The following is a 27,824-nucleotide window of genomic DNA, read 5'->3' as shown; positions in this document are numbered from 1 at the left end:
GGTGGTAATCAAGACGACGAAACTAATTCGGCAAGTTTGTGGAAGAATTTAGACAACATAGAGCCAACAGAAGAGTTACGCAGATAGATGTCGATCAGACTTAGTTCTAGGTTTGGGATATGGTACTCCTGAAGGTGTCACCTTAGAAATGTGTCATCCGATTTAGGACGTGGGGTAAGCTAGGCCCCAGGTATATTGGTCCTTTCAGGGTGATAACCCGGGTAGGCATGGTTGCGTACCGTTTAGATCTTCCATATGAGCTCAGTCAGATCCATAACACTTTTCATGTCTCTTAGCTGCGGAAATGTTTGGTTGATGATTCCGCAGCGGTTCCATTAAAGGAAATTTAGGTGGATGATCACCTAAATTATATAAATAGACCAGTGATGATCCTTGATAGGAGGACAAAGACTCTATGAAACAAGGTTGTGGATCTCGTGAAGGTGCTTGTAGTGTTTGTGACTCATGTTGTATGCTTTTGTGCTTGTGTGCCTATTTGCTATATGTATGTGGAGTGAAATAGACTCAGTAGAGCCTTGTGTTTACATATAAGTTAAAATAGACTCGGGAGTGAAATAGACCCGGGGGCGAAATAGACCCGGTACAGCCTAGTGCTGACATATGAGTTGAAATAGACTCAGGGGTGAAATAGACCCAGGGGTGAAATAGACCTGGTACAACCTTGCGTTGATGTATATGTATGGTATGTGGTATTTTGGGGAACTCACTAAGCTTTGTTCTTACAGTTTTCAGTTTATGTTTATGGTACTTCCGGATCGAAGGGAAAGAGCTCAAGATTGCAACAACCCAAAAGTAATGATAAAATTGTTCATTTTAAATTCAACAATTCAATCATCAAAATTGTTCCAAAACATTCACAATGTACAATATCAAGATTATCATAGTAATAATATCCAAAAAGTGTGGAAATCATGAGAGGAGGATGTTTTGCCATCACATCGGGCCCTTCTTTTTCAAATCGGATCTACCTGAAACCATAAACATAAACTGTAAGAACACAGCTTAGTGAGTTCCCTAAAGTACCACATACCAAACATATAAATATAGGCCCCACCCGGGGGTATATTTCAACCCAATAAACAAATATGGGCTCTGCCCTAGGGTATATTTCAACCCGAACATGTCATAGTGGGCCCCGCCATGGTATATATTTCAACCCCACATATAATAATGGGCCCCACCGTAGGGTGTATTTCAACTCGATAATATAATAGTAGGCCTCACCCTTGGGTGTATTTCAACCCGATCATACAAAAAAGTATATATCACATAGCAGCTAGCGTTCTACATAACTGAATAATGGGTCGGCATTGGTGCCTTCGACCCATAGATACAGTGAGGAGACTCACCTCATAGGCAGATGAAAAACTGAAACAATACGTTGCTCCGAAATCAACTCTACTGGTCACCTTTATAAATACAGTGACCAAAACTCATAATATAAATCAAAATACCCCTAGGTCAAACTTTGGTCAAAATCAAAAGTCAAAAGTCAACCCAGCTAGTCGCCATGATATGGCTACAAGCCGACAAAACAGGTGAGTCTTGACCAAGTCACCATGTCGTGGTGACCTCAACTATGCCATGGTGTTTTGTCTGGACAGCTTAAACCATTAAGTCCTTTTTCCTTTAACTACAAAAACTCCAAGGCTCAGATCTGGTCCTTATCATGGTCTTGATGGGTAAAGTTTCAACCTTTATCCCTCAAACCCTTCCATAAGCCAAACTCCCAAACCCAACCACTAATGGTGACTCAATGCATCAAGATTCTCATTAAGCACCGAATCCTTAGAGTTGCACCTCTAAAGTTTCCAGAGTGGTTTCACACTCCAAAGTGACCTTAAAAATCGTGGCTTTATGGACTTACGTGTCCAAAACATCCCTTTTCCATTTCAGGTAAAAAAAAAATAGGGTTTAATGACTAAAATCCCATGCATGACATCAAAACTTGATTATAATCCGAATCCAAGACACTACTTGCTCATTTTGACATAGAGATTCATAAAGTTGCAAACTTTATGAGATCCCATCACTTAAGTCCATCTAAATCATGGAAAAAGCGGACAAAAACAAGATATCTAGCAACATGGCAAGAAAAGGTTGAGTCGTGGGTACTCACCAAGGTCTAAGAGATAAGCTTAGCTAAAGAAATGATGCTTGCCAAGTAACCACCTCACCAAAAGCTTCCTTCTCCTTCTAAAATCAACCAAAAGAGCTAAGAATGAGCTTACAACTTCAATGTAGGCTAGGGTTAGGGTTTCTGAGGTTGGGAGGAAGATAGAGGCTGAAACCCTAGCCTTAATGTTCCTTATATATCGTCCAAGACTCGAGATTTGGGTTTTCACTTAAAACACCTGCCATGTCATGGTGCCCATTGACCACATCGTGGTAGATCATTTAAATCCCATGGTCGAAACTGATACTTCATGTCGTGGTGAAGCTCCACCATGTCGTGGCTACCCCTTTTAAAGAAAATATAAGAAGGTTGATTCACACATGGATCAGATGTTGTAGGGATGATCGCATTGCATGCACACACCATGATTTACCGCTTTACCGACTCGGATTTACTTTTGGATGATTATTGATATACTCTGATTTTCTTATGGTTTTGATAAACCTTTTTGGTTGATGTTTTATTAATATGAGAACAAAAAAATTTGGTTCTGAGTTTTGGGACATTACATATGATCAAATATCTAGACTTACCAGTTTATGTATTACCATGCAATGATCATGCACAAGTTTAACACTAAATTGATAGTGAGCACAAATTCGACTATGAATGATAAAAGTTACTTTCCTATGATTAAGTTAAGCAACCAAGCACAAATTAATATTGACTATGCTCTCTAACACGATTAAAGTCACTAGTTTTAATTACCTAGTATCAGATGTAATTAATCCTAGCTCTAATTATTTAATGATCATAAACAATTAGGAAAACAAGTTTATGCAAATATAAATATCATCTACTACACTAAACTCATATCAAGGCATTCAAAGACTATAACTAAACAAGATAGGGTTTGTCAAACATAAGTAAAATCAATATAAAACATCCAATATTCGAAATAAACACATATGATCAGGGTTCATCTTCACCAAACAGAAGTATGGGGTGATTAACCCATAACTAAATAAGAAACAAACAATAAATCTAATTTAATTAGAAAATACATTGTAAAATCTAGCAAACCGAACGATTTGATGACGTTCTTCCTCTAATTCTCTTCAACTCTTGCAATCTAATCGATTCCTAGCCTTCTCCAGGTTTTCCAGAGGTTTTTAGTCATAAATCAAAGCTTATTCCTCAAGCCAACCTCCCAAATTCGACCTAATATCCACATATTTACAGTTGCCATATATCTAACCACCATGATGTGGTTGACCGCCACCACTTCCTGGTCTTCTATGAAATCTCGTATGCGACAAGTCATCGAAGCTTCTAGATTAAGACACATGGCCACGTCGTGGCCTTGAGATCGCCACATCGTGGCATACAAAACTTCACGACTTCTCTTCCAATTCCACACTGCTGCTAACTTTGGCCTCCAATATTTTAACTTTTGCCATCTTTGGTCCCTTTCCTTCAAGATTTTCCATTTGGCTTCATATTGTAATTTAACTTAATAAGTACCAAATATCTTTGCAATTAACCAAAATATAGCTTGAAATGTATTAAAATACTACCTAAATATATGTATAAATATGGGCATATCAGTCACTAGCCAAAACCTTCTTGCTAGAAGCATCATCGGTGATGTATTTCAATTCAAGGGTGTCCTACAATTCCTTAGCAGTTAAAGCATCACCATGGATATCAAATAGAGCATTATACATACCTTTCAAGATGTGACCTTTGCAGATGTAGTCATCGTTGTCCCACTTTTGCCTTTTCTTGGTCTCTTTAAGTGTCTCGTCAACACCTTCCTCCGCCTTAGGTGGTCTTTGTCACACCCCAAAATCGAGAACAGTGGAAACGTTCTGGGGCGGAGGACGTCATGTAATGTATCACAACAATGAAAAGTAGTAAACAAGCAACAACAACATCCATTGCATTAATAGTATAATTTTAATTACAAGTGTGTTATTTCATAGTATAAGACAACATAATGAACAATCAAAATAAAAGAGGAGTCTTGATTTCTCTGTCTTCACAAAACCTGGTCGTCGAACCTGTCTATTTGTGACCTGAGAATACAAGTTATTTTGAAAGCGAGTATCAGCAATAAAGCTGGTGAATTCATAAGTATTAATGTGTCGTTGATTTGTAAAACTTGTAATGAAAGTCTTGACATTGTTTTGAAAGAAAGTTTGTATAAGTATGTAAAGGTTTGTAAGTAATGGAAAGTGTTTGAATAACCTTAGAAATCCCTATGATCCCTATAAATGAAGTCTTCTACCAAGAACCTACTGTTTTGAGGGTAGTCTTCTACCAAGACCCTACTGTTTTGAAAGTAAGCATCTCTGTAAACGTGATGGTTTTCCCCTGTTTAACTATTAGTATAAAACTATAGTATACCTCATCGTTTATGTGCATGAGTCACATTATAAAGGTAATAAGGAAATTAGTTATCTATATCAAATATATCCTACATCGTCGATCATGTGAATGTGTCACAAAGTAAAGGAAGAAATAATATAATGACCTAAGTATTATCCTTTTGTACTAGGATAACTAACAGTGTTAACTTAAGACATCCGTAGATGTACATTTACCTTTGTAGCTAACAGTTGGGTGTAGGAATAGTTAGTCCCTTAAAGTATACCTATAATGGTATCAACCGTAGACGTTCGTAGATGTGCATTTACCTCTATAGCTAACTGAGGGATTAGGAGTGGTTAACCCCTTATAGTATCCTTTGGTACTAGGATCGACATATCTAATCTAATAATATCTACACTAATAATACGTAATAGTATCTTATCATATAGTATCTATGTAAAAGTATTTATGTAAAGGTATTCATGTAAATGTACTCATGTAAGCGTATCTATGTAAACGTACTCATGTATCATGTAATGTACTCATGTATCATGTAATGTACTCATGTATCATGTAATGTACTAGTATAGACTCATGAATGAACTGACTCTTGTGTGATTTCCCTATACTTGGAATAGTAAGTGGTATCTCCTAACTATACCTATAATAGTTACTAACATGTACGTGTATAACCTGAAGTATGCCTTTGCTACCCAAAGGTACTGAACCGACTAAGGAAAACTTTTATGTCTCTACATGCATACATGATATATAACTGATAGTTAAACGACCTTCGGATGGATACCCGATACCCTACCAGCCCACATCCCAACGGGGAAAAGGAAATAAAGCGGGTTAGCCTTCCTAAGTCTTTTAAACATTATTTATATAACTATACATATACAGTGTAACAACGTAAATTTTCAAAACAAATTTTTCATTTCTTAAAAACATGTTTTCATCCAAAACAAGTCATAAAGATCCAATGTATCATATCATAATACAAATCATATGAATCCCAAGATCATAAATTCCCCATCAGTGTGTACAGATCATGCCGGCGCCTTCCCACGGTCCTCGCTAGTACCTGAAACACATAACACAACAACTGTAAGCATAAATGCTTAGTGAGTTCCCTAAAATACTTCTTACGCACATACGCCTTTCCAGGCCATGACCTTCCGGTCCATGTGTCTCAGGGGACTTCTGTCCCAACCCGGTAAACCTTCCGGTCTTACCCGCGTCGACCTTCCGGTCCACACCACAATGCCTTCCGGCCCATAACACAAATGCCATCCGGCCCATAACATAAATGCCTTCCGGCCCATAACATAATGCCTTCCGGCCCATACATAAATGCCTTCCGGCCCACATCAAGCACAACATACATAGCACATATAAACGGCTAACTTAATCACATTCAATGCATACAACTCATAACATACCCGACCTTTCGGTCACACAATAAAACCCTTCTGGGTACAGTATAGTGAGAAAACTCACCTCGTGGAAAGTCTAAAATCTCACGTGCTCGCTATCTCCGAATCCCAAACGAAGACTCAACCTCGCCTAATCATAATGAATATCATTTTAATTAATATAGACTTCCACCACTAGACTTTACCCCTTATTAACATTCCTCAGAGGGGTAAAAGACCATTTTACCCTCTCTTGACTCAAAGTCCACATGTTGACCAAAACCCTAAAAGTCAGCAAAAGTCAACATCTTTAGTACGCGGGGCGTACAGACTGATATACGCGAGGCGTACATCGCCAACTCAATAATCAGGGTCTCCACCCAGTACGCTGCGCGTACTGGGAGTTACGCCCAGCGTAATAGTTAGATCTAGACACTCTTCATTTCTGGTCTTAATCGGTTAAGCCACTACTTCAACTTCTAGATCCGGCCTTATTTAAGCATCCTTACTCATAAAGTCGGAACCTTTAAGCCTTGGCATGGCTGTAAAGGCTCTTATACTTCTTAACACTTTTCCATTTCAACTCAAGGATCTAGATCTCATGCATGGCTAATCATTCACGTCCAAGATTACATTTTTATGGATCTACAACTCAAATGGACCAGAAATATGATGGATCTAAGCTAATGGAGACCACTTGCTCATAAAGTCTCCACCTTTGGGACCAAAACCCTAGAAAATGGTCCATAAAGCATACCACAAGATCTACAAGTCAAGATCCGAACTTTTTACCTTCGAAAGAAGCTCCAACCTTTGCCAAGCCCGGATCTACACTTGAACACCAGCTTCTAGCCTTCACAATGGACTCTTCTTCTCCTTTGCTACCTTGAAAAGACACCACCAAGCTTAGAACACTCACAAAAAGGGCTAGGAACGAAGGGACACTCTCTTAGGGTTTATTTCTGAAGGATGGTGGCTGAGGAACTAAGCCATCTCATTCCTTTTATAGCCAACAACTCAAATTAGGGTTTTGGGTCTGGACCGGTTACGCCCAGCGTAGCCTTAGGTATGCCCAGCGTACCCGGGTGGCAACGCGTTCAATTTAAGCGCGCGAGTACGCGCAGCGTACTCTTTGTACGCCCAGTGTACTCGCCCTAACACAAAAGGGCCAACATGATATTTATGAAAATATGAAGGGCTAAAGGGTTATACCTGAATTCCGGGCTGTTACATACAGGCATGCAATTGACAATATAAAAGCATATAAGGAGTTTTATAAAACCTTTGAAAAAGATTAATACCTAAGAAAAGATCGACTTGATGTCAGTTTATAAAACGGTTTGGAAGTATTTGTTTGACAAAAACGGTTTAAGTATAAAGGAACCTTCGTTTGAAGCACAACTATAACAGATTCAAAAAGGAAACATACAGTTTGTAAGACACTTTCTAAAAGTGTTTTAACATGTAAAAAAACGTTTGAGAAAGCTATTTGAAGTACTCTGTTTGGTGAAACGGCTAAAAGTGTAGCAAGTCCAATTGTATGCTAGTTGTAAATCACATGTGATTGATTACATAACCAAAAAGTATAACAAAGATTTATGTCTTTCCCACGGGGATAACCGTGTGTTTACTTGTATTCCCCCCCCCCCCCCCCCCCCCCCCTTAAAAGTGTATAAAAAGCATTTATAAAGCATTTGAAAGTGTAGATTATAGGGGCATGAACTCACCAAAGAAAGTGCGATGATTCGAAGAAAACGAGCTTTTTCTCGGGCGGCACTTCGACCGGAAAGTGGCGAGATTCTCGGGAATCTCGAGGTTTCGGACCTTGCGTCGTGTACTAGGGGTGTACCGGGACTTTCGGGTGGTTTAGTGGGGCTTTAGAGGGGGTCCAAGGTGAAAGAAATGTGTAAGGAAGCAAATAAATCTGGGCAGCCTCGTAGATATTTATAGGGTGCTGGAAGAGGGATTACGTTGGGCGTAATTTCGGAGTATGTTGGGCGTACTCGTTACGTTGGGCGTAATTTCGGAGTACGTTGGGCGTACGCGACGTCAGCGCTTACCGCAGCCTCGGACGGAGCATTGGATGGGACCTGCAGCGACGTGGACGAGCCGAGGCCTAGCAACCGAGTACACTGGGCGTACAAAGGTACGTTGGGCATAACTTGGATTGGTCCGATGACTCCTCCTTCGGATAATACCGGATTTTGATTTAAATTTATATTTTAATTGTTTAGTAAACTTCAAAAATTCATATCTTCATCATACAAACTCCGTTTTCGACGTTCTTTATATCCACGCGTAGGTGAGACTACGATCTACAACTTTCGTTTAGGCTCCGTCGGCAATTTTTGACTTTATTTTTAATAGGTCGGGGCAGGAAAAGTCCGTTAAAGTTCCATAACTTCTTCATCCGACGTCCGTTTTCGTCAGACCTTTTACCGTTGCGCTACTATTGTTGAGACCTTCGATTCTCATTTAGTTTGTGTCGGCTAAAAGTCTCTCGTTCTCTATTTCGAGTTTTTAGTTGTCTACTGCTATATCCATAACTTGGAAAAATCATAACTTCCTCATACGAAGTCAGATTTGGACGTTCTTTTTATGTACGTTTATGGTTTAATGATATCTAAAACTTTCATTTAGATACCTAAGGCTAAAAATTATTGTATTGAAACTTCGCGTTTTACGTCTATCAGTGCTGCCGGTTTGGCCGAGAATCTTCGGTTGATCATAACTTCTTCGTTATAACTCGGATTTTAGGGTTCTTTATATGTACAAAAACCTTAATACGATTCCTACTACTTTATTTAACCCAAATGAGATTTTAGGAAAGTTAAAATTTGACCTAAATTTGACTTGTGTTCCATCATATTGTCTCGAAATATCGGGTTGTCACAGTCTTGGAGTTGTCAACACGAATGTTGCTTTCAGAGTGGTCAGGATGAAGTGCATCTTCTTCTTCCAACGCCTGAAATTGACGCCTTAATACTTCTCCAGTTTTGCGAACTTCGTGGTTATCTTGTGGATTGAATCACCCATCTTCAGAAACAGCGAATATCAGTTCATTTGTTAGAAAAATAGGTAGAGTTTATAGTGGAGATCCGTATACCCCTTGGATCGTGTAAACTCTTTCCGAACTGATATTTCTACCCTATGTCCGGGTTACAAGAAGTTCAGCCTAGGATAATCCCAATGGGACACATATGTATCTAGGCACAGAAAACATAAGACAAATTGCTAGATAATACTGAGTTCGTATGAAGAAAAACAAGACCTAAAGAGTATCCCTTTTCAAAGAGGAGAGTCGTTTTATATAGAAAACGAGATGTAAAAGTTTCGTTTTTAGGGTTGGGCCGGTTGGCCATCATCAGTTTCTTTGGAAACAAATCAATGGATTCCGGAATTAGGAAATCAATGGTTTCCAAAACTAACGATCTTAGTCAATTTTACCATAATCACCCTCAAGAATTCAATTTTTCCACTACATACCTACTTGTAAAATCCAAAGAATTTTTTTTGGGCGATGCCCCAAACCTGCGGGGGCACTGCCCCTGGACCCTGCCAAAGGGTCGTTCCCCTTTAGAAACCCCGAATCTAGGGGCGCTGCCCCCGGACCCCAGACTTGTCATCGAACTGGCTTCTAATTTCATCTTATCATGTGTGCACTATGCATATTCCCAAATATATATTAGAGTACAAATTACAAAGCCCTTAGCTCACATGTAAGTTCCAATTACAATAAATGTCCTGGTGACACTAAAATCTCCAACAATGTGTATGATGAAAATTAAAATCTTGTAGTTCTTTGCCTTAAATTTAAACAAAATTTAAACAACATAAAGATAGTAAATGGTACTTTAAGGAGTTAAAGCTGTTAACAAAGAAATTTGTGGTTGAGGAACATTTGGTTTGGACTAAAACTAATGTATTATCTCTATGTGCTTGGGCACGTAATGCTTTCAAGATGGTTACAAGTACTTGAAGAGAGGTAATGTTCATGGATGTAGATTAAGAAGGGGCTATTTGTTGTGGGAGGGTATGTATTAAAACGATGTTAAAGTCCATTATTTCAAGTTTGATAGAGGTTATAACTGAAAACACAAAATATAATGTTTGGATATGTGAAATATCAGATGGGTGCCTAATATAGGAAAAAAGAAATGGATATGAAAAAATGTGCAAGAAGGTGAGATTTTTGTACATTGGAAAACCATAATGAGCCTGTGCATCGTTATCGTAAAGAACAAACTCATTTTTATAGCATGTGCTTTCATGTGTCCGATCCCCATAGTCAACATATTATTCAACTGATTGCTTCAACTCATTTCCAATTAACAAATTTCCACCCAAACGATGATACACCTAACGATTTCCATGAGACCGAGTCCACTCACTAGACAATATTTTTACAATATGTAAATTATTTTAACATCAAAAACTATAAAAATTTATTTTGAACATACGTGACAACTACATAAAAAAGTAACATCCCTAGAAACAAAGAACACACAACACCCACAAAGTGTCTTGTGTCACTATCGTCAACTATTTCAATTACATTATGCATTCAATGATATAATTTTACCGTGTTATTTTGTATTAACTTTGCTAACCACAACTCGAACCAAATCAACATAATTTATATTTGCTTGCAAATCTATACCATATTTACTCTATTTCAATGTTATCTATTACATAACACCATTTATTTTTTGCCATGTTCCTCCAGGTATGCAAAAAACCTCTATATTTTTGTCATGTTTAATCCATTAACGATTTTGTTTAGGTTCTAGGATGCGTTTTCTAAAACATTGTCTCTTAGCAAATGATAAGCAGTTTTGAAATTTCAAAGTAAATATACCTATTTTGAAAAATGTCTTGCCACCATCATATAATCGAAAAGTTTTATACGTGTTCAGATTTTTGAAGTAAAAAAAGAAAAAAAAAAAAAACAAATCCAAAAATCAATTTATTTTAAAATTTTAAAATAAAATGTATGGTGCATTGACTTATAGTTTTTACCTCTTGGAAATTGGAATTGCCAAAGTAATTTCATACTTTTCGAACGCATGTAGTCACTATGTAATAAAAGTGATTTATACACAAGTTTTTTTTCTTTACATAATAATTTATGTTTTATAAAATTAAATAATATAATATTTTAAATCATGAATTATTATATATATAGAAAAAAATTGTTTCTTTTAAATTAGTACCATATAATATCTATTTGATTTATGGTAACTATGATCTATATCCCTTTCTAATAATATCCCCCCCCCCCCCCCCCCCCCCACACACACACACACACAAAAAAAAAAAAAAAAAAAAAAAAAAAAAAAAAAAAGTAAACCTAAGATTATAGAATTTTCAAATGGAGATATAATCTATTAAAGGGAAAAGGAATTTCTTTTCATAATACTGTGTTTCCCCAACCTTATGAGCATTAAGTCTAATTACTATATTACCCCTAGGTGTTAATCCGCCAATGTTTGTGGTTTGACGCGTTGAGCTCTCCACGTCAATGGTTTTCAAAATCCTTTACTATGCCAACAACCCACCGTATTTGAATTTTGATCATATTGTATTATATAATTACATATTTGCCCTTTACCCATACGCAAATACAAATATGGAATCCAACCAAACAAAAGACCACCGACTTAATTTGCTGGCGTTATTAGGTTTTAATGCATTTGTAGTATGTAGGGCTGAAAAAAATCAAAAACTCTATTAGTGAAGGGTACTTGTTGTAATATGGCCAAATATTAGGGGAGGTTAGTGCAATATTTTCTAGCGATTTAAAACGTAAGTTTACGAGAGGGACGCTAAGTGTCATTATTTTATATCTCGAGGGCAAATCAAGCACTTTCCACAAGTATATAAACCTGTCCCCGCTTTCACTGATTTATCCTACACATTACTTGACAGATCTCTGTAAGAGAAGCAAACACTCCCTCTGACGTCTGATTCACGATCAATCGATCTAAGAGGTAACAATTCGGCTCATGATTGTTTATAGTTGACTGAATTTTCGTCTTTTATCTGTTGTTTGTCAATTATCGATGCGAATTTAGTTGTCGGTGATCTAGAGGAACGGATCTATCATTTACTGTTGAGTGTGGTATTAATCCTTATGTTTCTTCGATTATATCAATTTCTCGTGAAGTTAATTGAGTGTTTGTGCAAGATCCTTTTAATTTAGTGCTGTTTATGAACTGAATTTTGGTTTGGTTTGTGTAAATCGGAAGTTTTTGCGTTAGATCTGTGATTTATGTGTCGATTATAAATGCGGTGAAGGATATTTACTTGTAATCGAATTACAGTGTTTTAATTTTACTAAATCTGTTTATTCAGCTGCTCATATTGTAGCAGATCTGTGTTCTGTTCCATGCAATACTAAGTTGATAGACACATATATAAATCTTCTGTCGGTTTGAGTTTTCTAGGTTTTCAGGAACAGTAAATTTAACCGAAATTTGTCTATGTAATTAAGCGTTCCATGTTCAATTACATGTATCTTATATTCATACGAATATCCATGTTTGTTTAGTGTATGAAACTGCTAGCTAGATCACGAAATTATGAAAGGGTTTAGTCATTAAAAACATTTTTCCTTCATACATATTCGCAATTGTATTCATGAATGCAGATCCTGTATGACCTTTTTGCACAATTTTTCTTTACATAGTTCCAATTCTGATTCCGATTCCGATTCTGATTTCAGATTCCTGGTTTACTGAAACAAATAGAAATGTTGAAGATCTGTTGCATTGGAGCTGGATATGTCGGGGGTCCCACAATGGCAGTGATAGCACTGAAATGCCCCAACATTCAAGTGGCGGTGGTGGACATTTCCGTCCCCCGTATCACCGCCTGGAACAGCGACAATCTCCCGATCTACGAGCCAGGCCTAGACGATGTGGTAAAGCAATGCAGAGGCAAAAACCTCTTCTTCAGCACCGATGTAGAAAAACACGTATGTGAAGCCGACATAGTCTTCGTCTCAGTCAACACCCCGACAAAAACCCGCGGCCTCGGTGCCGGAAAAGCCGCCGACCTCACATACTGGGAATCCGCCGCCCGCATGATTGCTGACGTGTCAAAATCCGACAAAATCGTCGTCGAAAAGTCAACCGTCCCGGTCAAAACCGCCGAAGCCATCGAAAAAATCCTCACACACAACAGCAAAGGAATCAACTTCCAAATCCTCTCAAACCCCGAGTTTCTCGCGGAAGGAACCGCAATCCAAGACCTTTTCCACCCCGATCGCGTCCTCATCGGGGGACGCGAAACGCCAGGTGGACAAAAAGCAATCCAAACATTAAAATCCGTGTACGCGCACTGGGTCCCAGAAGAAAACATCATCACAACAAATCTATGGTCCGCGGAGCTTTCAAAACTCGCCGCCAACGCGTTCTTAGCCCAACGCATCTCCTCCGTGAACGCTATGTCAGCGTTATGCGAAGCCACGGGCGCGAACGTTTACCAAGTCGCGTACGCGGTTGGAAAGGACACAAGAATCGGTCCGAAGTTTTTAAACGCGAGTGTAGGGTTCGGAGGATCTTGTTTCCAAAAAGATATTTTAAATTTGGTTTACATATGCGAATGCAATGGTTTACCTGAAGTTGCGGAGTATTGGAAACAAGTGATTAAAATTAACGACTACCAGAAGTCGCGATTTGTAAACCGTGTTGTCGCATCGATGTTCAACACGGTTTCGAATAAAAAAATCGCGATACTGGGGTTCGCGTTTAAGAAAGATACGGGGGATACGCGTGAGACACCCGCGATTGATGTGTGTAAAGGGTTGTTGGGGGATAAAGCGTGTGTGAGTATATATGATCCGCAGGTTACGGAGGATCAAATCCAACGGGATTTGACTTTGAATAAGTTTGATTGGGACCATCCGATTCATTTGCAACCGATGAGTCCGACCGCGGTTAAACAGGTGGCGGTTGTGTGGGACGCGTATGAGGCGACGAAGGGTGCGCATGCGATTTGTATTTTGACTGAGTGGGATGAGTTTAAGAGTTTGGATTATCAGAGGATTTATGATAATATGCAGAAACCGGCTTTTGTTTTTGATGGGAGGAATGTTGTGGATCTTGAGAAGTTGAGGGAGATTGGGTTTATTGTTTACTCGATTGGGAAGCCGTTGGATGCTTGGCTTAAGGACATGCCTGCTATTGCTTAAAACTAAAACGACGTCATTTTCGGTTCGTTTCGTTTCTTTTTAAGTAGGTAAAAACAGTGATCTCCTTTTCGTATATCTGTCTTTTTTTTTTTAAAAAACTTTATGTTTTGCTTTTTTACATTACATTACACTGTGTATCAGATTTTGAGCAAAGTATTGTGTAAGAGATGATATTGTTGAATTCTTGGACTATTCGTTTTATATAACATATCCTTAATTTTGTGAATTTTATAATTGAGACCCCATAGTGCTATGGCTCCTTTTTATCCAAAGAAACCTAATCTTCATCAAATTCTTCCAACGGCAATCTCACAATAATAAAGGTCGAATCCACCTGGAAAAAAAAATCAATTTTTTTTTGGTTGAAATTGGATCATAATCATTGATACCACTTGAAAGAACACGGTTTGAAGAAAAGTTGCAGAAACATTCAACAAATATGGGTTATAAAGATAATAAAAACATAATTGGTTTGCCTCAAAGTTTGTTCATTAATTTCCACTAAAGAGAAAAAAGATGGATATTAGAAAAATTGGTCCATTAATTGGTTTGCAATATCAGTTTAGGAATGCTCATTTGAATGGATTGGAAGCTTTACAGCAATTAAGTTATCAATCCTAAGTATATGAAACTTCAAAAAAGTCTCTAAAGTAAAAATTAAAACAATAAACACATGGGAAACGTTGAAGTTGTATTTCATATGATATGCTTGACAAAACAATACAAAAAAATGTATTTTATATGGTGTACTTGACGAAAATACAAAGAAATTGAATATATGTCGTAAAAATTGTATTATGGGCATTTGAAGTTTTGGGTTGCAATAAAATAAGTTAAGTATTTCAGACAAATATCAAAAACAAACTTCGGTGAATTTGCGGAATTAAAACGTCTAAAAAAACATAAATCAAAGAAACACAATATTTAACGTGATTTGGTCAAAGTGATCTACATTCACAGGTAAACGAGAGAGGGAGAAGATTTTATTAACTTTCAAAAACAATTACAATCACACACAAAGCTTACACCTAACTTGAGCTCTCAAAACAAAAGAATCTCTCTTGCTTACTAACTTCTCCAAATGAGTGCTCTCAACCTCACAATGATTGCTCTCTTGAAATTTCTGCACACTTACAATTATAGAGATATGAAACTATTTATAGGCAAGCATGGGAAACCTTAATATGATGGGTCAGGCCATCCATAATTAACTCATTAAGGGAATGCCCAAATTTCCAACCAATCACGGGGTGCCTTGCAGATTCTTTTAGAACCTTCAACATCATGAGCATCACCAACTTCCGAATAACCTTGAACAATCTGAGCATCATAAAGGACTTCATAGCATACGTGGCTCATCAGGTTATCATGGTTCATCAAGGAACCAAGATGACGCAGTTTGCCATCACCAGAAAACAGATGGCGTAACTTGTGCACAAGTTGTAGCACCTGGTTCTTGGTATGTATTCGGTTATTAAATCTTCCTTTATTTTTTCATTTTTGGCCTTGGACTCGGCGAGTCGAATGACTGACTCGGCGAGTCGAATGACTGACTCGCCGAGTAGAAGCGGGATGAGGCACGGGGTTTAAGCTGCGGACTCGGCGAGTAGTCGTTGTTTGGACAAAAACCCTAATTCAGGGGTTTGCACCCTATTTAAACGACCTTATGCAGCCTCCTTTCCCCTCTTTATGCTCCCAAACACTCCTCATAGCAAACCCTAGCCGTTTTTGAGAGGGTCTAAGGTCTTTTGAGTGATTCTTGTGAGTTTTGATCTCAAGGAAGAAGGAAGAGCATAGAAGGATCAAGAGGGAACTGAAGGATTCGAGTTTGGTTCATCATTTGCAGTCTTTGGAAGGTATAATATCTGAACCTTGCTCATTCATTTGTTAGATCCCTCTTTGAGGTGATTTAGGGCTTTTATAAGCCATTTTTGGTGGCCAACATGTTTGCAAACATGGTTGGGGGTTTGGGCTTCTGTATCATGTCATTTTATGAGCCACAAGCCAGATCTAGGTTGCTTTTTGCACCAAGGAAGGCCCCATGCAACAAGAGAACCATTTTAGAGCCTTTTAAGCTCTAATGTCCAATGCATGCACGTAAAGTTTGTAACTTTACGTGCTAGATCGAGTTTAGGGGACTGGATCTATCATTTGGTTAAGTGTTGTACATCAGAAATCGAAGTTCTTAGTAAGGAATGTGATAGACTCGGCGAATCCATTTCCTGGACTCGGCGAGTCCAAGGGTTTTGGTCCCATATCAGTGAGGGTCATAAGGACCAGTTGAGTGTGGAAGGATTTTGGGAGTCCGGGGAGTGACCCAACGTTCTAGACTAAGCAAAGTGTTCTGGGAATTCATGGTACTCAACGAGTGCATGAACGGACTCGGCGACTCCAAGACAATCTTCATGGTACTCGGCGAGTTGTTCATCAACTCGGCGAGTCGAGGACAGAACGTGTTCATAAGATGAAGAGTAACTCGACGAGTTGTTCATACAACTCGGCGAGTCAAGACAGGACATGAGTATCAGTTGATGATGAACTCGACGAGTTGTTCATACAACTCGGCGAGTCGGATGTGGATTCAATCGGTGTTCATTTAGAAGGAAAACTCGTTGAGACATCGCCTAACTCGACGAGTAGAGACGGGTATGAGGTCTGATGAAAGGATGGGGACTCGGCAAATCAGGTCAACTGGAAGTTGCCTTTGACTTTGACTTGGTCAAGAGGTAAAATGGTCATTTATCCTAAGAGTAGATGTCAATTTCTGACTAAGTGTTTTGTGGGAATTATAGCCGGAGGATTTTCGGAGCCGCAGCGGCAGCAGTTAGAGGATTCCCGCACAGTTCAGCAGCTACGAGGTGAGTTACCTCCCAGTAGGGGTGGGTCTAAGGCCACAATGACGGCCCACCATTGAGGAGTATTTAGAAGATAATTGTCTTTTTGATAATTTATTTTGGTTTGGTATGCGTTTGGTTATGAGTTATATCTGTATGATATGTTACATGATAGGGATAGTTTCCCTGATAGTAGTCCTTAGGACCAAGGGGTAGGTCAGTACCCGGATATGTCTGAATGTGTGCTTATATCTTGCTTTTGTATGCTAGTGGTACGGGTGGAATAGTCCCCAGTTACCGGTTGAAAGATACCGATGGTATTGTATGGTATGTGGTATGATGGGGGAACTCACTAAGTTTTGTGCTTACAGTTTCAGTTTTTGGTTTCAGGTACCTTTTCATCTAAGGGGAAGGAGTCGGTGGCGTAGCATGGCATCACACACATACGTATGAAAGATACCGATGATGATTACCGGTTGAAAGATACCGATGGTATTGTATGGTATGTGGTATGATGGGGGAACTCACTAAGCTTTGTGCTTACGGTTTCAGTTTTTGGTTTCAGGTACCTCTTCATCTAAGGGGAAGGAGCCGGCGGCGTAGCATGGCATCACACACATACGTATGATTTTCCGCACGGTGTTTTCTAGGATAGTACTCTGATAAGACATTTGTTCATGGTTGTGAATTTCAAATATGATACCTGGTTTTGAGATGACGTATTTATACCATGTTTTCTAATGAATGTTTTATGAATTAATTAATCAAAAATGAAATTTTTGGGCTTGAATTTTGGGGTGTTACAAGTTGGTATCAAAGCCCTGGTTTGAGGGATTCGGACACGCCCTTGGGGGTGTCTGGACTCAGCTAAGGGACTAAAAGATTTTTACAATAAAATGGTTTTCTAAAAATCTAAATGGAAGGATTTTACGAAAGACGAGGTGTGTGATGCATGCGCCGGCCGGGCTCAAGTAAGTTTTTCCCAAGATACCCATACATGTTATGTTATGCTATATGGCTTGATTCAGAATTGCATGCTAGAATAGGACTAAGGATCTAGGAAGATGCCTTGTGTGCCTGACATATGATTCTGATAATCGCATGCTAGATAGGGCTAAGGATCTAAGAGGATGCCTTATATGCCTATTGTATGAGCTGTATGCTAGGGATGTTTAGTCAGCAGTAGGATGACATGTATAGGTTAAGCATGATTTGGTTACTCGATGCACGAATGTTGCTTGCTTTGTGCTATGGGGATTCTGGCTATTTCCAACTAACTAAGGAGCGGATATGTAACAGTACCTGCAAGTTAGTTAGGGGGAAGTGGTAGGGGATCCTGTGCAGCTGATGGCGGAGAGTAGGTCGGAGAGTGCCCTAGGGAAGCCTAGGATGAGGTTAGTGGAAAGGGGTATCGGTAAAGGGACCTTGTGAAGTCGAAGCAATCCTTGAGGAAAGCACGAGTAGATGTGGAAGGTAGTATGGGCCCGTACTACTGAAAGCAGAAGACCCTTACTCGAATCAAGGAGGGCCTAGATGAAATCGGAAACCTTGGAGAGTGTGTTAGATCTCTCGAGTATATGTATTATCCTGACTTTTATGCGTGTGTTTTCAGTATGGTGACCACAGGACTTGGAGCAGGAGGTTCCAGATCCGGATCAGGATTAGGCTCGGGTTTGGGGTCCGAGCAGGTTGATGACGGGCTACGCGAGTTCATCGCGTCTGAGATCACGAGAGGCATCCTTGAGTCGACCCCTATCATCTTCGAGTCGATCAAGGAGGGGATTGTTGAGTTGATGGAGGATCGTCTCCGATCATTCAGGAGTGATATGGCGTCTAGCCAGGTGGGTGCGCGCACACTGTCCTTTAAGGACTTTCGGGGAAGTGGTGCGCCGGATTTCCATGGGGTTAAAGATCCCATTGCTGCTAGGAGATGGATCACAAACATTGAGTCTGCGCAGCTGACGAGCTTCTGCCCTGAGGGGTCGAAGGAGCGATATGCAGCAGGATGCTTGCGAGACAGGGCTAGAGATTGGTGGGAGTCTGTTGGTGACTCATTGGGAGCCTCGGCTGTTGAGGCTATGACTTGGTCGGAATTTGTGACCAGATTCAGGGCAGAGTTTGCGCCAGCTGTGGAGCTTCAGCGGCTGGCCAGGGAGTTTTTGGATATGAGGCAGACTACGGAGACTGTGGTGGAGATCACCGCCAAGTTCCAGGAGAGGGCATTGCTGGTGCCCCAGTATGCGGGTGATGAGGATATGAGGAGGACTCGCTACCACGACATGCTACGAGCTGACATTCGGGAGCATGTTAGTTTTTCGGCTTGCCCTACCTTGGATTCCATGATTTCTAGGGCTAGGGAGAGGGAGATTGATATGGAGCACGTCCAGAAGAGGAAAGCAGTGGAGGGGCTGACGACTGGGGCTTCGGGGAAGAAGCCCAAGGGATCTGATGGTAGGCCGAAAGGCCAGGCAGGACGGGACTGCTGTAGGAAAGGTGGGGCTGCTATAAGTGTAGCAAGGTGGGGCATTTTGGCAGGGATTATACTGCCCCCGCCCCTGCGGTACAGATGATAGACCTGATTTGCTTCCATTGCAATCAGAGGGGCCACAAAAGGACCAATTGCCCGAGATTGACAGCAGCGTCAGCAGCAGTGCCAGCAATGGCGCCGGTCTCAACGATGGTGCGGATTAAAGATAGCCAGAAGGTCAAGACAGAGGTTCCAGTGGTGCGGAGCCGAGCGTTTCAGCTGACAGCCGAGGAGGCACGCGTTGCACCTGATGTGGTGACGGGTATGATTCTTTCCCTCTGATCTCTTTTTGTTGTGATTGTGATATTGATATGTTCTCTGTTTAGGATCATTCCATGTGAACGGCATTCCAGTTCTGGTGTTGTTTGACTCGGGCGCCACCCAATCATTTGTGTCTCTTGCGCTTAGCAAGAGATTTTCCGAGTCTTCGGGCATGCTGGATTGCCCTCTAGAGGTAGAGATTGCAGACGACCATTCGGTGCGGGCATCAACGGTATTTCGAGATTGTGTGCTGTCGTGACTCAATTGAATACCATAACATTGAATATATATGAAACATAACAACATTCGTCACCATTCATCAACATAGTACAACCAGTAGTGTTTACATATCATACATTGTTTAAACATTACATTCCCCAAAAATTAATTTGTTCAATTCAAAAAAAAATAAACTGCAACCGTCACTGGATATGATTTCTCTTGATTCACTGGTTCCCTGAGAATACAAGTATTTTGAAAAACGTCAACATATAAAATGTTGGTGAGTTCATAAGTTGTATTTGAAAACAATGATTTGTATCGTTTGAAAACCACCAGAAAATCCGATATTTTCTGAAAATAGTATAGTCAAAAAGGTGTGAAGATCCATAAGTATGCCTGTTTGTTTTCTATACTTGTAAAATATTGTTTATTGAAATCGTATGTGTTCCGAATTTGTATGTATTGAAAACCCTAGGAAAACCCGATGTCTTCCTAATTCTTTGAATTCCATGAAAATTACTTGAAACCATTGCAACGCATGAAGTTGTTATTCCAGACGACATTGGATCATTGATGAGCATGACTATCCGCCACAGACACGCGTTACACAAACGACTAGTCTATAGCAATACCAACGATCCCGAAGGCGTCGTCCGTACTAGTCACGCTATCCAACCGTCCTGTTGTCCCACATCCGAAGAGAAGGAGGACACGAAGGCCTCGACGACTCCATTAGTCGGTTGGGGATAAAAGGTACGAGGGGTCCCAGACCTGCCTCGCAAAAAGGCAGACTTTACTAGCGACACTAAAGGACCCTTGGGGACCAGTAGTCTACAGCCATTGAAAGTCCGGTTACGTTGTGTCGGGATGGTAAAACCCAACACCTCGTAAGATGAAGTCTTTGGGCCTTAAGATCAGGTCGTCGGGCTAGCTAGGCTCAACGAACAAGATTTTACACTTGTGGGGCCCAAAGATAGTGCGTAGACGTCTGTGCACATGTATAATGTATTCCGGATCGTTATCTGTATGAATCATAGTATTGTAGTATCATAGTATCGTTGTATTTGTGGTTTCGGATTTTCATTGGTTCGAGACCGAACCAATTCGTTTGACAACGACTTTTGGTATTGTAGTGTATTGTATTTTGTCGATAGTAGTAGTACCATTATTTGATCATATTGCATGTATAGAATTAGTCTTGGAAATTTTCTGTTTTCGGCCCCTCCTCTTTTGTAAAATTTACCTTTTCAACCCCTTTATTTAAAATATTTTCCGGTTTGGTATTTAAATCAATTTTCTTGACATTTTAACACCAAAAATTATTGAAATAATCATTTTCCAGCATATTTTCCATAGAAAACAGCTTAAGACCCTGAAAATGCAGTTTTCTTGGTTTTAATACCTTCTTTTCGCAAATTTGACAATTTTGGCCCAAATAGAAAATTTTTTGCATCTTTGGTCCTTTTTAAATTTAAAAAGCATTTTAAACCTTTGAAAAGGAATTGGAACACTTATAGTCCACTGTTTTACCGAAAGTTACAGTTTTGGCCCTCCAAAACAGAAAAATTCGCATAATGGGCCTTATTGGGCCGAAATTTTCATTTTTAGCCCATTAAGCTTGAAATTCATGTTTTTAGTCCTCTAATTAAGTGTAATTCCAGAAATAGTTTTATGGAAACTGTTTTGGCACACTTCATCCATCAGAATCTGTGAAATGTCAATTTGGGCCCTTATTTTTGTATTTTTCACATTTTAGGCCCAAAATTTGTGTTTTTGACCCAAAGAAAATTATTACTAAACCACTTAGCCATTTTTCTTGAAACACTTTGTGTTTAAAAATATATTTGAAGCTAAAATCATTTAACACAAGATATTTCTCGGTTTTGATGGGTTTTAAGGCTAGATCCAACATTAAAACACATAAAAGCATACATATAAGCATGGAAATCATACAAGGCATACAAACACATATAGATCTACACTTTCACTTGTATTTCCCCCCCCCCCCCCACAAAACTCATAAAAACAGAAAATAGGGGGTATGAAGCTCACCTTGGGTGTTGATTCGGTTTTTGAAGAAAGATTGGAAGAAATGAAGTGATTTTTGGCCTTTGCACTCCTTGATGAACTTTTCGAGATTATGGGGGTTTCTAGAGTGCAAGATCATGATTTTTGCATGGATTAGGAAGAGATGTTTGATAAATAAGGAATACAAGTCATAGATCCAAGCAAAACCTTACCTTAGATGATGATTTTTTGTGGAAGAACCTTCTTGAATGCTTCCTAATTTTCGAGATTTTGGATGGAGAGGGAGAGATGTTCTTGAGTGATCTAGAGAGAATTTGTGAGAGATTTTTGGTGTGTGTGTGTGTATGGCCGAGAGTGAGAGAGAGGAGAGAAGAAGAGGTGATATTTGAAGTGATATGCATGGAAGAATGGGAAATAATGCATGGAAGTCCTATGGGTAATAGTGAGGTGGCAACCAAAGTCAACTTCTCTTCTTATCCTCTTGAGTTTGGGCCTTGGGCCGAGAATGGTGGGGAAAAAAAAGATTTTTGGGCTTTTTGCCCTTAAGCCCAATATTTGAGGTAGTTTGGGTGTTCATTGGCCTTATAAAATAAAATTGTGATTTTTATGCTTTATTAAGCTAGGTTAGGTTAAATTATAGATCAAAGCTTGTGATTTATTTCATTCTAGGTCCAACATGGCCCAAAATGTTGAAATAAATAAGTGTGGGTCCAATTAGAGCCCAATTAGGGTTCTAAGCCCATGATAGTCTAATTGGAAGCTTATTGGTCCGTTTGGATCCAATAAGGGAGTCCTAATCCAAAATGGACTTAACAAGGACTTTTAGGGTCTCCAATGGTTTGATGACTATTTGTAGTTCTAGCATGTTGTATTTGATTGAAGTTTTTGATTCCCATTAACTTGAATGTATAGATTACATGGCTCAAAATTTTCAGTTGTGACATCATCCCCCCGTTAGAGGGAATTTCGTCCCGAAATTCTGTTTGAAAGCTAGATTTGAGAATGCTAGAATAGGTGAGGGTACTTCTGCTTCATTTGATCCTCGCGTTCCCATGTGAATTCTGGTCCACGCTTTGCGTTCCACCGTACTTTCACGATCGGGATGCGACTCTGCTTAGTACGCTTCACCTCCCTGTCCATGACTTCGACTGGTTCTTCGACGAACAGGAGATTCTCATTGATTTCGATTTCGTCAAGAGGAATGACAAGGGTTTCATCTGATAGGCACTTTTTCAGATTAGAGACATGAAACACGGGGTGTACACCGTTTAGCTCCGCGGGTAGTTGTAGTCTGTATGCTACCGGGCCTATTCGGGCGACGATTTCGAAAGGTCCAATGTATCGCGGGTTCAGCTTTCCCCGTTTTCCGAAACGTATAACCCCTTTCCAGGGTGAGACCTTCAATAATACTCGATCACCGACCTGGAATTCTAAGGGCTTTCGTCGTTTGTCGGCGTAGCTCTTTTGTCGGTCACGCGATGCTTGTAATCGAGCTTTGATCTGGACAATCTTTTCTGTGGTCTCGCGAATGATTTCTGGTCCTGTTATTGCCCTATCCGACGTATGCGTTCTTGCTAGCTGGGTGTCACCTACTTCAGCCCAACATAACGGTGATCTACATTTACGCCCGTACAGTGCTTCGAAAGGGGCCACCTTGATGCTCGAATGATAACTATTGTTATATGAGAATTCGATCAACGGCAGGTGGGTATCCCAAGACTTTCCAAAGTCTATCACACATGCACGAAGCATGTCCTCGAGCGTCTGGATGGTTCGTTCGCTCTGACCGTCCGTTTGTGGGTGATACGCGGTGCTCATATCGAGATGAGTCCCCATTGCCTTGTGGAGTGATTGCCAAAACCGCGACGTGAATCTACTGTCCCTATCCGAGATGATAGATTTTGGCACTCCATGGAGTCTTACGATCTCTCGTAGGTACAACCGCGTCAATCTCTCCATCTTGTAGGACTCTTTGATTGGCAAGAAATGGGCAGATTTCGTCAGTCGGTCGATTATTACCCATATGGTGTCCAGTCCGTCCGACGTCTTGGGCAGCTTGGTCACGAAGTCCATAGAAATCCCTTCCCATTTCCACTCAGGGATTGCCGGTTGCTGTAACAATCCGGAAGGTTTTTGGTACTCCACTTTTACTTTGGCGCACGTAAGGCACTTACCAACATAAGTCGCGATTTCCGCCTTCATGTTAGGCCACCAATAGTGTTGCTTGATGTCCAAATACATTTTGTCCGAACCAGGATGAATGGAGTATCGTGTCTTGTGGGCTTCCTTCATAACAGTCTCCCTAAATCCTCCGATTTTTGGGACCCACATACGGTTCATGAAGTAGTATACCCCATTCTCCTTGACTTCTAGGTTCTTCTCCATTCCGCGCAATGCCTCGCTAGTTCTATTTTCCGCTTTCATAGCCTCTGACTGGACTGATGCAATTTGAGTGGCCAAATGAGACTGAATGGTTATCGAGTGTGTTTTCGTACGGCGATTTGTGTACTCCTTCCGAATTAATGCGTCAGCTACCACGTTGGCCTTGCCTGGATGGTACTTGATCTCGCATTCATAGTCATTTAGTAATTCCACCCATCGCCGCTGTCTCATGTTCAGCTCCTTTTGATTCAAGATGTGCTGGAGGCTCTTGTGGTCTGTGAAGATGGTGCACTTTGTACCGTACAGGTAGTGCCTCCAAATTTTTAGAGCAAAAACCACAGCTCCCAGTTCTAGGTCATGGGTCGTGTAATTTACTTCGTGTGTCTTTAGTTGGCGGGACGCATATGCTATCACTCTTCCACGTTGCATGAGAACGCAACCTAAGCCTTGATTCGACGCGTCACAGTAGACTACAAAATCTTCCGTTCCTTCGGGTAGAGATAGCACAGGAGCGCTACAGAGAGCTTGCTTCAAGGTTCGAAACGCAACCTCTTGTCGGTCTGTCCACTTGAATGGCACACTCTTTTGCGTAAGCAAGGTTAGCGGCTTGGCGATCTTAGAGAAGTTTTGGATGAATCTCCTATAGTAGCCTGCTAGGCCTAAGAACTGACGAATTTCGGTGGGCGTAGTCGGAGTTGCCCATCCTTCCACAGCTTTGACCTTAGAGGGATCCACATGAATTCCATCTTGGCTAACTACGTGACCTAGAAAATTCACGCTCCGTAGCCAAAACTCACACTTAGAGAGTTTGGCGTAAAGCCTTTCCGATCGCAGCGTTTCTAGGACTTGTCGGAGATGTTGGCCATGCTCCTCTTTGCTTCGAGAATAGACAAGGATGTCATCGATAAACACAATGACGAAGTTGTCCAAGAACGGTCGACAGATTCGGTTCATTAGGTCCATAAATGCGGCGGGTGCATTTGTTAGACCGAAGGGCATTACGACGAATTCATAATGTCCATAGCGGGTTCGGAAAGCGGTTTTAGGAATATCTTCTTCTCGGACCTTGAGTTGATGGTACCCGGACCGTAAATCTATTTTAGAAAAATAGCTAGCTCCTTGGAGCTGGTCGAATAGATCATCGATTCGTGGGAGTGGGTAGCGGTTTTTAACAGTGAGTTTATTCAACTCTCTGTAATCGATGCACATTCTGAAAGATCCGTCCTTCTTTTTGACAAAGAGCACTGGGGCTCCCCACGGCGAGTAGCTAGGTCGGATAAATCCCTTGTCCAGAAGCTCACCGAGTTGGCTGGACAATTCCTGCATTTCAGCAGGAGCCAGTCGATATGGTGATTTAGCGAGAGGAGTTGCTCCTGGAACGAGGTCGATTCGGAACTCAACCTGTCTCTCTGGGGGTACTCCCGGAAGATCTTCAGGAAACACGTCCGGGAATTCACACGCTACCGGAATGTCTTGGATGTTAATTTCTTCTTTGGCCTTGTCCACTATGTGGGCCAAGAACGCTAAGTTGTTCTTTCGCAGATGTTTTTGTGCTTTGATGCACGAGATAAGACGAAGATTCGTGCTAGGTTTGTCTCCGTAAATTACTAGGGTTTCGTGATTCGGGAGACGAAGGCAAACGGCTTTCTCGCGGCACAAAATCTCAGCATGGTGGGGGCTTAACCAATCCATGCCGATAATTACATCGAAACTCCTAATTGATACTGGCATTAGGTCTATTCGAAAGACGTGCTGGTTAAGGGTTAGGGTACATCCAGTGTAGATTTCCCTAGTGGATTCGGTCTTCCCATTGGCCATTTCCACCGTATAGGTTTCATTTAGCTTCTGGGGTTGTTGTTTTAGTAAATGTTTAAACTTCTCGCTTACGAAACTTCGCTCCGCTCCGGTATCAAATAAGATGTATGCATAAGTGTGGTTTAGGAGGAACGTACCGGTCACAACTGCGGGGTCCTGAACTGCATCACTCTGACCCATAGTCAGCATTCTCCCTGCTCCTCTGTTTCCTGAGTTGTTGTTGTTAGGGCAATCTCGACGGAAATGTCCCATCCTTCCACACCCAAAACAGGTGTGGCTAGGCCCTGCGTTGTCGCCGCCGGTATGGGTGTTGATGTTATTGCGGGGGTGGTTGTTGTTCTGGTTGTTTCTCTGACTCTGGTTCTAAGAAGGATAAGTCCTGCAGAACCTTGCAGTGTGTCCCCTTCGGTTGCAACTGGTGCAATGGAGTTCCCGGCATTCTCCTTGGTGATGGAAACTGCACTTGTTGCATTTGGGAAGACTACCGGAATAGGGTCTTGAAGCATTTGAAGCAGCTGAGGCTGGAGCATGTGGGGTGACTGGAACCGGCGCAGTGACAGCGTGAACTGCCACCGTTTGCAGCCTTTTAGAGGTCTCGGGGCCCTGACGCCCCTTCCTCTTGTTGTTCCATCCTTTCTTACCATCACTCTCCTTCTTCTTCTCGGTCTCTACCGGTTTCTCGCCCTTTTTGTGGTTATGATCATATAGCCTCTTTGCCAATCTCTTTGCACTGTCAAACGTTTCAGGGTTCGCAGCTATCACATTCCCTTGAATGGGGGATGTCAGTCCCCAGATGAATCGTTCAATCTTCTTTCCCTCTGATGTAATCATACCCGGGCACAACAGGGATAGTTCGCTGAATCTCGATATGTAAACATCAATGTTCCCATTCTGCACCGTGAGATTCCATAGTTCCTGTTCCATCTTCTGTATTTCGCCTCGGGGGCAGTACTCAGCCGTCAACATCTCTTTCATTTCTGCCCAGGGAATAGAGTTGGCAACAGGGAGTGTCATAGCTTCCACATGTCCATTCCACCAAGTGAGTGCTTGGTCCACGAAAGTGCAGGCCGCGAACTTCACCTTCATCTGCTCGGGGCACTCGCATATCTCGAATACCGACTCTACCTTCTCGATCCATCGCTTCAGAGCGATCACTCCTCCAGTGCCGTTGAAAGTTCGGGGTTTAGCGTTCGCAAAATCCTTGTAGGTGCACGTTTTAGTGAGTCCTTGGTTCGTCCCGTTGTTCGAACTTCCGGATCCTTGCCCGTTACCTCCTCCGTTGTTCCCTCGGTGAAGTTGTGCCATAGCTGCTGTGACCGCAGCAGACACGGCTGCCTGGAAAGCAGTGGAGTCAACTTCGGGCGGGATTGGTTCAGGATTTCCGCGAGTAGCTAGGCGAGGCATCTTTCTGTCATGAAACGGAAAGATGTTGAGTGTACGTGGTTTCTGTGAGGTTGTGATCCTACTAACTAGGTGTATGGTGCTAACCTAAACATTACTACCATCAAGCATACAATCATAACGTCTCAACACATAACAACTGAGAATATTATAGCAAAACACACAAAAGTTTATTAATATTATCCGCATTTAGTATAAGAAAATTTGCTCGTAGGAGCATACATATGTAACA

At 41.0% G+C, this 27,824-nt stretch overlaps 1 protein-coding gene across 1 annotated transcript; it reads left to right on the top strand.

Moving 5' to 3' along the window:
* Positions 1-11,761: 11,761 nt before the first annotated feature.
* Positions 11,762-14,348, top strand: LOC111884936 (UDP-glucose 6-dehydrogenase 1). The gene is made up of 2 exons (XM_023881234.3): positions 11,762-11,918; positions 12,653-14,348. The coding sequence occupies exon 2, from the start codon at positions 12,680-12,682 to the stop codon at positions 14,120-14,122; it is 1,443 nt and encodes a 480-aa protein (XP_023737002.1). The 5' UTR covers positions 11,762-11,918; positions 12,653-12,679; the 3' UTR covers positions 14,123-14,348.
* Positions 14,349-27,824: the final 13,476 nt, after the last annotated feature.

This window comes from Lactuca sativa, chromosome 4 (genome assembly GCF_002870075.4).
Source record: "Lactuca sativa cultivar Salinas chromosome 4, Lsat_Salinas_v11, whole genome shotgun sequence".
NCBI lineage: Eukaryota > Viridiplantae > Streptophyta > Magnoliopsida > Asterales > Asteraceae > Lactuca > Lactuca sativa.
The sequence above is the reverse complement of the archived record's forward strand: the minus strand, read 5'-3'. Positions and strand labels throughout refer to the sequence as shown.

Excerpts from the sequence above, each read along its gene's own strand:
- LOC111884936 (XM_023881234.3), top strand. The coding sequence starts at position 12,680 with ATGTTGAAGATCTGTTGCATTGGAGCTGGATATGTCGGGGGTCCCACA.